The 10,553-nt window shown below is 50.8% G+C and overlaps 1 protein-coding gene across 1 annotated transcript; it reads right to left on the bottom strand.

Annotated features, from left to right (window-relative positions):
- Positions 1–335: 335 nt before the first annotated feature.
- LOC120530084 (uncharacterized protein C17orf98-like) lies at positions 336–10,349 on the bottom strand. The gene is made up of 3 exons (XM_039754242.1): positions 9,870–10,349; positions 7,135–7,237; positions 336–1,778 (listed from the first exon to the last, which is right to left on the bottom strand). Exons 1-3 carry the CDS (start codon positions 10,158–10,160, stop codon positions 1,621–1,623), a joined length of 552 nt encoding a protein of 183 aa, XP_039610176.1. The 5' UTR covers positions 10,161–10,349; the 3' UTR covers positions 336–1,620.
- Positions 10,350–10,553: the final 204 nt, after the last annotated feature.

The raw sequence follows: 10,553 nt of genomic DNA, 5'->3' as shown, positions 1-10,553 counted from the left end.
TGGGTCTTGTTCCTCTTCTCATGCTCTTTCTTTGACGTTTTCGGTGTTTGATTCAAATTAATGTCACTCGCACATTTAATGTGACCGCAACTCGTGTGATGTTACGAGAAAGGCGGAGTCATTTGTAAGTCAACTTGGACAGCAGACACGAGTCTTCGTCACATGTTCTTCTTCTTCTTCTTCATTAAGTCCCAGTGGAGTTCAGTTGTCTTTTTGATCAACAGAAAAAGACTCCTTAATGTCAACGTGTAAACAGATCCAAATTACAAATCACAGGACTGTGCAAAAGTATGTGCCCCCTTGTTGCACCCAACCAACTGCATTGTTTTTTGAAGACAGATGTTTATTGTGAAATTGGTGTCTGCAATACATTCCAAAAAAGTTGGGACAGTACAGTCTGGGACTCATAATGAGGTGACAACTTGAAAGAAGAAGGTGATGTGTGGCAGGTCAGGCGGCCGTGTCCTAGCAGATAAGAAGTCTCCTAAAACTGGTGGGATTTTGGGTGTTTCACCCTCAACAGTGCAGAAGGTAATTAAGGTGATTAAAGGTCAAGGCTGAAATCCAGCTGTGAATGTGTGTGTCACCTCTGGCCCCTCAGACATCACCGTCTAATGGATAGCAGGACGTGGGCTCAAAAGCTCCTTGGTAAACCTTTGTCACCCGACACCAGTCACAGTGTGGAAGCCACACATCACTGGTACCCAAAGATGCCACCAGCTTCTCCAGGCTCGGTCTCATCTGAGATGGAAGGCAGGGTAGGAGAATCATCAAGTCAACAGATGCCATGTTCTCCCGGCCAAAGATGAAACGGACCATCCAAGTCCTATGTCAGCGTCTGTCATGGTAGCCATCTGTGAGGGCACCACTAGACTGGCACAAACTGTGGAGCAGTACATGGCATTTTTTCCAGGGACATCCCACCTTTTTAACTCCAAATGACATTCTGCCCGAGTTACGTGTGCCCGGCTGCCAGCTGCATTGTGAAGAACACCAAGCCAGATGCCAGCTCGTCACTCCTCCTCTGGTACACAAATGTAGCAAAGCCATCGGCAGAAGCTCACCAGACGAGAGGGTCTTCAAATGGGCTTCATAAAAAGGGCATTGAGGGAGTCAGCAGTTCTCATGGAGGTGGGCAGCTCACCCCACCAGCTAGAAACGACTCCTAAAGAGTCTGGCCTGGGACGAGGAACAGGTGAAAACTGTGCTGGCTCAACTTAACCCACGGGGGTCTTTGGCGCCCGCCTCAGTGGGGGACACGCACCTGGCCTCACGTGACTTGGGGGGCATTTTCATGACATCCAGTAAGGCGCCTTTGAAATGTTTTTGATGGAGCGCAGGGTGGAGAGAGATTCCCAGTCGATCCCACTTGTGTGTGTTGGTGGTCTCTAAACGGCCCCAATGTTTTTGGAATTAAGATTGCAGGCAAAAAAACAAACAGTGGCTTGAAAGAAACCGCGCTGAGCAGGAAGAGAGCGTCTGGGCGTCGGGCACCGGGCACCTCCACGATACAAACTGCACAAGGCTCTTCTGTGGGCTCCCTCTGTGTTTGCCGACCCACCGGGGGTCTTGCTCATCTGCTCGGGATGTACCATCCTCCTCCTCTTCGCTGAGCGGGCTTTAGTGAAGTGGCACGAGCTGCGACGTGCCAAAGGGAGAGGGCAGCCTGCGCAGGGTTGGCGTGTTCCTCCGGAATCCGTAAAGCCCGTTGTAGCCGAAGACGGGGCGCACCGATGCCAGGAAGTGACCGTGTCCGTCCCGCACCTCCGACGAGTAACCTGCAAAACACAAGCGCAAGAGACGGTGAGCTGGCCCAGCGGCAGGGGGTCCCGTTCGTCTTGCGGTCACTCCAGGGTCTCACAGCTCACTTCACCTTCACCTTCAGCTGTCTGCTCATCTCGTTAGGCCGAGTGCAGCGTGTGGCCGTCAGGGTCCACCTCACCTCATGGTGGTCTTCTTCTATTCAGTCTGCCTTTTAAATAGCAGTGATTTCATCTCGGTGTCCTTATTAGTATGATTAGCAGACCCCTTCATCCAAAGTGACTTACAAATGAGGTCAACATAGCGGAGTAGCTGTCAGTATGGCAGGACAAGGTGACAGAGCACCAAGCTTGACACACCTCCTCTGTCACTCAAACGCAGCAAAGGCGACATCAGCTTCGACAGAAGCCCACCAGATGAGGGGGTCTTCAGATACGCTTCATAAAAAGGGCACTGAGGGAGTCAGCAGTTCTCATGGAGGTTGACAGCTCATCCCACCAGCTAGAAACGACACATAAAGGGTCTGGACTGCGACAGGTGACATCACCTGCAGCCCTGAGGGGGCAAGACGGACCCTTACAAGGGTCTCCATGTATGGAGGTGCTGACCCACTCTGTAGGTGGCCATCAAGGACTTGCAGTTAAAATGTGTCACTAAGCTGGTCTCCAAATGGCACCTTACTGGTCCCTTTTGAAGCCGTTGACCAAGAACCAGTTTGTCCTCCCGTGTCACGCAGGGCGCCTCCTCTGCCTGGGGTTTCACGTTTCGGGTCCCTTTTGTTCATTTTGGATGCTCTGCGTTATGCAGATGATGGTGGGTGGTCCTCTAAAAGGGCGGGGCCATCTGCCAATCACTGCCCTGCACCCTAAAGGCAGAGGGGCTCCCACACTACATCTGGAGTTGGCGAGTGGCATTTGTGTTTCTGCTGGGCTTTGCTACTTTGATTCGTTGGATATCTGGACCACTTGCTCTGCTGTGTGACTTTGCCACTAGACTTGGATTGCCCTCACGCTGGCAGCTCCTTTGTGCCATGTGTGTGTGCCCTGTGGAACTTCATGTGCTGAGACAGCATTTCTGTGATAACAAATCATTTCTTTTATAAAGGCCCCTTTTTGTGTCTGGCCAGGGGTTTTGATGAGATTTCTCCCTCTAGAGGGCATTTTTGAGAACGTTTTTTAGAACATCAGAACAATCTGGACGAGAGCAGAGCATCCAGACCACCAAAACTCGCCAGTCCTCTCCAATTTATTTCTTCTAAAAAAACATCAAGTCGAGTTGTGAAAGTCCCTAAAGTCCTCCTGTCCACCACACTAAGTGGTCGCTTATTCCAAGTGTCAATCGTTCTTTGTGTGAAGGAAAACTTCCTGATGTTTCACCTCCACAAGATTCCAGCTGTGTCCCCGTGTTCTTGATGAACTCATTTTAAAGTCACCGTCCTGATCTACTGGACTAATGCCCTTCGTCATTTCAAACACTTCAGTCAGGTCTCCTCTTCATCACTCTAAAGGCTCAGCTCTTTTCATCTTCATCTCTCATCCTCTGTAGCCCCCATAATCAGCCTGGTCGCTCTCCTCTGGACCTTCTCAAGTGCTGTTATGTCTTTATGGAGACCCAAACTGCACGCAGGACTCCAGATGAGGCCTCACAGGTGCATTATTAAGGTTGAGCAGACCCTCCTGTGACTTGTACTCCACACGTCAAGGCGCTATATAACCTGACACTCTGTTAGCCTTCTTAATGGCTTCTCAACACTGACTGGCACTTGATAGTGTGGAGTCCACTACGACTCCTAAATCCTTCTCATAAGGTGGACTTTCCAGTTTCAGACCCGATCGCGTACTCCAGCATCCCTTTAGTTTTGACTTGGAGTCCCAAAAGAATTAATCAGGATGAACTGCAGGTGCAGAGGTGACTGGACCACCGGGGTCAGGTGACCATAATATAATAACAGCTCTCAGGGTTTTATAAGAGTGTGGATGCAAAGACCAAAACTGTTAAATTTAACTTTGGTGGGGCAAATTTTGAGCAGATGTGGCAAAGGGCAGACTGGGAGAAGCTGTTGAGCGTGGAGACAGTCGAGGAGCAGCGGAGCAGGTTTGAAAATGTCTGACATGTCATGCAGGACAGGGACAAACCTACTGTGATGGACGGCTGGGGATCCTGCCTGGACGGGACGCCCTTTTCAAGAGAAGACCGGGGGAATGGGCATACTACCAGGGACACGAGAGGGCAGCCCCCTTGGTTTACATCGGTGCCACGGAATTGGAGCTCAGAAGCTCGACCCAGTGGGGGTCTGTGGTCACCACCAAGGGGCACCTGGACAGCACCAGAGTCTGGACATGCAGCACTTCTGCCATCCCAGGTGTTCTCACTCCATTCAGAGGCCAGAGTCAGGAGGAGGAGGAGGAGGAGGAGGAGGAGGAGGACGAAGCTTGGGAAGAAAGGAGTAGAGGTGGCAAAAGGAAGAGAAGGACTGAATACTGTGTTGTGTGCGGGACCTTTGTTTAGTAAAACGTGTGTTTTGGACATGCGGTGTCTGTCTGTCTGTCTGTCTGTCTGTGGCCGGGGCGCATCTTCTACACTACATCTGGAATTAATAGGAAATGTGAAAATAAATATGTAGTGGGTTAATAAAGAGTTAAAAAAGAAGAGCTGCAAAGGAAAAAACAGACGAATAAAACAAATAACTTCAAAGGGACTCATGGGGCGTATGAGAAGAGGAGGGCAACCATTAAGAAGGACATCAAGGAGGCTTAAAGACAGTTGGAGAGGACAACAGCAGATGAGGAGAAGGACGACCATAAGAGACCCTGAAAATAGGAAGAGAAGAGTCAAGGAGGAGGTGAAGAGCATCAGGAGTAGTAAAGGGGGGTTAAAAGATACAGACAGTGAGATAGCGGACCCCCTAAAGTCACATTTTAATGAGGTCTTCACAAGTGGATAACCTCAGAGCAGTAACAGGGACTACTAAGGAGGTGCCGAGGGATTTAGAGAAGAGCTGCTGAGATGAAAGAGGCTGGCATCACACAAATCACCAGGAGCAGATCAGATTCACCACCGAGGTGTTAAGGAGGCCAGCGAGTGAAGACAGAAACCCTGACACAGATTTATAGGACGTCACTGAGCACTGGAGAGACTCTGAAGGACTGGAAAATGACAAATATCATCACGTTATATAAAAAGGGTGACCGGGCAGAGCCAATCAGCTACAGGCCAGTAAGCTTAACGGGCATCACAGGAATATTAATGGAAGGGATTATTAAGGAGAAGATGGAGCAACACCTGGCAAGGACAGGACAGTCAGCGTGGGCTCAGAAGAAGGAGGTCGTGTTTTACTAACAGGCTGGAATTCTATGAGGAGATACAAAAGGATACGACCAGAGAGGAGCAGATGAGATGATTGATGTGGACTTTCAGAAAACATTTGATGAGGTGCCACATGAGAGGGTGGGCATCAAACATAGAGAAGTGGCAGGTCAGGGTGTGGGGTGTAAATGGGTGCAGAACTGGCACAGGAAGCAGAGGGTGATGGTACCTGGGAAATGATCAGAACTGGGTGAAATTAAGAATGGCATCCAGCAGGGGGCAGAGGTGTGGCTGCTTTTAATATGTAGAAATGATTTGGATAGGAATATAAGGAACAAGCTGGTGAAGTCTGCAGGTGATACCAAGACAGAGTGGACTGGCACATAAACAAGAATTCACTGAATCATCACCGAGGGATTTGGTCAGCAGACAGGTTTGGGTAGATTTGTGGATGATGAAATTAAATGTCAGTAAATGTAAAGAATGACAAGTAGGAAGTCAAAATGTGAGGTCTGAATACACAACGGGGGTCTGAAAATCAGGAGAACACCTTCTGATGAGGATTTAGGAGTCGTAGTGGACTCTAAGATATCGACTGGCAGTCAGTGTTGAGAAGCCATTAACAGAATGCCAGGTTATATAGCGCCTTGACGTGTGAAGCACAAGTCACAGGAGGTGACGCTCAAGCTTTTTGACACACTGGTGAGGCCTCATCTGGAGTCCTGGGGGCAGTTTGGGTTTCCATAAAGACACAGCAGCACTAGAGGAGGTCCAGAGAAGAGCGACCAGGCTGATTATGGGGGGCTACAGGGGGTGAGTTATGAGTGAAGATTCAAAGAGCTGAGCCTTTAATGGAGATGAAGAGGAGTCCTGACTGAAGAGTTTAAAATGGTGAAGAGAGTCAGTCCAATGGATCAGGATGGTGACTTTAAAATGAGTCCATCAAGAACACGGGGACACAGCTGGAAACTTGTGAGGGGTGAATGTCACACGGACATCAGGAAGAGAAGCACAGGCATTTGGATTAAGTGACCAAGTAGTGTGGTGGACAGCAGAACTTTAGGGTCCCTCAATACTCGACTTGATGTTATTTTAGAGGAGTTACATGGGCTGGACTGGTGAGCTCTGGTGGGCTGAATGCTAACGTTTGCAGATGAAGTTTGTTTAATTGGGCTTTGAGGAGGTTCCTTATAGGTGGACAAGACAGAAATCTGTAATGTCTGGTGGGCATCATTGCAGGACACAGCATGTTATTATAGTCGTGTGAAAATTAGGAGCCTATTAGGACTTCACACATCTGTTCTCATCTCATCGTGACCACTTATGGACCCTGCACATGGAAAATTCTTTAGGGAATCAAACCTCACACTCCTGTGGCATTGCTCTAAAGAGCGGCCCTGGCGCATTGAGTGTACAGAGAGTCAATGTAGAGACCTGACGTGAGGGGCGACGTGTGCCCACCTCAGCTGGCTGAACTCAAGACTTGCTACTGCATTTTGAGCCATCTGCATTAGCTTGGTGACCTGTGGCGTGCCAACCCTGCCAGCTGATGATTAAAGTAGCACAGTAGTGAGAAGGCTGGCAGAGGCTGGGCTGCGTATTCCATTAGATGTTTTAAGCTCTTCCTCTTATTTCGTGCATTCGTTTAAAGTTTGTTAAAAAGTAAAAAGTCGTTCACAAGACCCCCGACGAGTCGTCACGACTTGCGGGGTTCGGGCAGAATGACCGCGAAGAGACGGCGCTGCAGCGGCCCCTGGCGGCCAATGACTAGAAACGCAGGGGATCGCAGCGCCGCACGCGAGTGACAGTAATGGCTGAAGGACTCGCCGTTGGTCTGTCCGTCTGTCCGGCGGGCGGTCTGCCTGTCGGCGACATGAAAGCGGACTGTCATTTGTCGCTCTGGCAACGCCAGCCGCGGGGAAGCCGACGCACCGGTTTGGCCGGCATTGCTGCCCCTGATACAGTAAGTGGGCAAACGAGCCGCGAGAAACAAACAAGAGGGCGGCCTGGCGAGGGCAACGTGCCAATGTTCAGGGAGGGAGGGAGGCAGAGGAGAGTCCACCGTACCTGTGCCCCCCTCGGCGTTCCTCTTCCTCAGGTAGAGAGAAGCAGCTCCGTGATGGTTAAACCGGTCAGCCAGGGGTCCCAGGATTGACGTGCCGCCTTTGGACTGCAAGAAGAAGAAGAAGAAGAAGAAGGATTAATGCCGCCCAGTCTGGGGTGTTCATAAGAAACTTGAAGATTTATGTCATGAGGTAGAAGTGCCTGACCAAGCAGAAGAATCGATCGCTCCAGATACTTGAAATGTGCTTCGATTGAGATGTTTAAATAGTCTAACTAGAAATGTGTCACTTGTCACCCTCTGATGAAGGTCCATCGAGGGCTAGTAAAGGGTCAAACCCAAAAAATCACCTCATATTCGTAATCGGTGACCCTGAAATCATCTAAAACGACACCCCACATGCCTAGGCTTGAAATCTGCCATTTTGAAGAGCTAGGGCTAAGACCACCGGTTACGGACCAAATGTCAAAACTAGGATTAGAAGTGCAGTGATGGACTGGTCTGGATTGAGCAGGTTAGCAGGTCAGCAGCCATATCACCCTGTAGCCCTAGACTGGTTGCCCACGGAAGCTAAGCAGGGTTGAGCCTGGTCAGTACCTGAATGGGAGACCTTCTGGGAAAACTAGGTTGCTGCTGGAAGAGGTGTCAGTGAGGCCAGCAGGGGTGCTCACCCTGTGGTCTGTGTGGGTCCTAATGCCCCAGTATAGTGATGGGGACGCTTATACTGTAAAAAGCACCGCCTTCGGATGAGACGTTAAACCGAGGTCCTGACTCTCTGTGGTCATTAAAAATCCCAGGATGTCTTTCGGAAAGAGTAGGGTGTTACCCCGCATCCTGGCCAGATTTGCCCATTGGCCTCTGACCGCCATGGCCTCCTAATCATCCCCATACACTGATTGGCTTCATCACTCTGTCTCCTCTCCACCAGTAAGCTGGTGTGTGGTGGGCGCTCTGGCGCACTATGGCTCCTGCCCAGACATTGTCCCTGCTTTGTACCCACTGCTTACTTGGATAGTTGCCATTCCTCCACCACGACCGCTGTGTCCCCAGTCTGGATTGAGCAGGTTAGAAGATGACAGGACATGACGTGATGTGACCATAAATGTGACCAGCAACCTCAAGATGCCATAAACGACCCTCCACAGTCTGTATTAATGAGCCCTTTATTTTCAGGTTTTGTAAAGAGGAGTAACTTTGACACCTCGTATCTTATTAGGGGGTGAACTCCCAGGGTCCACTGAAGCACAACTTCAAGTTCTTCTGGTCATTTGTGCTGAAGACACCTGTTGGTTTGTTCTTTATCATAAGGTTGGCATTTCCTGCACAAAATATGGCTTTCAGATCTAGAGGGACAAAAATAGGGGCATCCCCAAAAACTCAACATCATGCAGAACTGGACATTAAGGCGAGTTGAATGGTATGTCATGTGTGGGGGTCTTCTCATCCCGGTCAGTCAGGAGGCACCAGACAAACAAAAACTGGAGGTGAGGTGAAGTCATCCAGAAGGAACTCAATAATCACAACGTGCCAAGCAGTGGCATCCTGCCCGGTGTTCACCCCCGCACCACACTGAGTGTTGCCAAGGCAGATCAAAGGCTCCCCGCCACCCCAAACTGGACAAACAGGTTGGAAGATAAGTAGATAATGGAATGGTAGCCTCTAATGACCAACCTGAGGACAATGAAATCATGAAAGCTCTCCACCTGAAATGCTCCCGGCCATCTGAAGTGTCACGTCTGCACTTGAAAAGGAAGAAGGCATCTCCTCCAAAATGGTCGACAGATAAACAAACGCCTTGAAAATGTCAAATGCAGCCATCCATCTTGAACCCCACCGCCTCATTCAAGATCGCACACTCAAGGTGCCAGCGTGGTTCTTCAGAGCGATGCCATAGGGCACCCAGTTTTGGTTTCCAAAATATCCATCCACATGAAGGTTCCAGAACTTTCCTTGGATCTGAATGTAGGAGAGCAGAGCAGTCCTGATTTTAACAGGACCCTCACGGCCCACAGCCACACAGGCTCAGGACTGGTCTTCTTGGTCTGCTGGATCCTAACCCTGGCACAATAAAGGGTTCAAAGCCTAGAGGACCAAAGAACTTCTCACAGAACTGAAGGGCTCTTTGTCAAGCGAGGGGCACCAAACCACCCAGTATGGTGCCAATAACGTAGCAGAATTTTTAGTAGCCTATCCTGGCATCTGTGGGCACATTGCTGGATGCCATTTTAAAGATGCCAACGTGCTATTTGTTGGCGTTTCCTTTTTGTTGCACTTAACTTTAGTTGTACTTGTGAGTTTTGTGCTCCTTGAAAGTCGTTACAAATTTGACTAAACTTCTTTAAAAAAGCAGAGGAAGGAGTGACTGGCACACTGTTATACATATGTGGGGGGTCCCCTTGGGGGTCAGAGCGCGATGTGGTCATTTACTACTGGCACTAAAAGAGAAAGATGCCAGCACAGGCTGCCCACTGCTCCACTCCATGCCCTGTATAGATATTTCTGTTTCTATATTCTGCATATTAAACATTCATCTCCCCGGTTGGGCACTTCTTTGGGTTCTGCACCCTCAGCTACAATCTGACATCTTTAAAAAATAAAGAAAACCAAAGCCCACCGGCCGCACTTCTGACCGGACACGGCCCTCGCATGAAAGTTCGGGGCGACCACTTGTACCTGTCGGCCCAGTCGTCGATCGCTCGGTGGCCGCCCCCGCCTCGCCTCGCCGCGCCCCGTCTCTTACCTGGCCGGTCCTCCTGAGCACAGCTGGCACGGGTTTGCTGCTGAAGTAGCCGATCGCGTGTCGGTCCGCCTGCGCGTTGTACGGGGGGATGACGGAGCCCAGCTTGGGCAGCGAGCGGCTGAAGTCCTCGGCGATGCTCCCCACGGCCACGCAGTCCAGGATGAAGGTCTGCTCGCGCAGTCTCAGGCGGGCCGGGTCAGGCACGGGGGCGAAGCGACTTCTCGCAGCCATTGCGCCACACTGAACGAAAGCGCGCTGGGAAGCGAAACAAAACGCCAGGCTGGTTGTCATAGAAGTCCGAGCCCGTTGTCTGCTCCCCGCACTCCCCGTCAGGGGGCGCTCTTGCCCTCTCGCCGCGAGTTAATTTCAATCGCCGAGGCCTCCGCTGGAAAGTTCAGCTTGTCGCTCGCTCGTCTCAAGGTCTGTCATTGGTTGGTGAAGCGAAAGTTTCGGCTTTTTAGCCGAGGAAATCTGCGAGCAGCGGGGACCCGCAGCCATTCAGAGTTGAGGGAGTCGGTGCGCGCACACGCACGCGCACAAACAGCGCCGCGCAGGACGAGGGTGCAGTGCAGTGTCAGTGACGGCCGGCAGGTGTCGGGCTGGCGCCTCTCGTAACCAGCAGACGCGCGGGGGTCCCGACTGGGCCTTTGGCTACGGCCGTCGCTTCTGGGCTCCAAAGACCTG

Source organism: Polypterus senegalus, chromosome 5, assembly GCF_016835505.1.
Source record: "Polypterus senegalus isolate Bchr_013 chromosome 5, ASM1683550v1, whole genome shotgun sequence".
Lineage (NCBI taxonomy): Eukaryota > Metazoa > Chordata > Cladistia > Polypteriformes > Polypteridae > Polypterus > Polypterus senegalus.
This window is presented reverse-complemented; position numbering and strand designations above follow the sequence as displayed.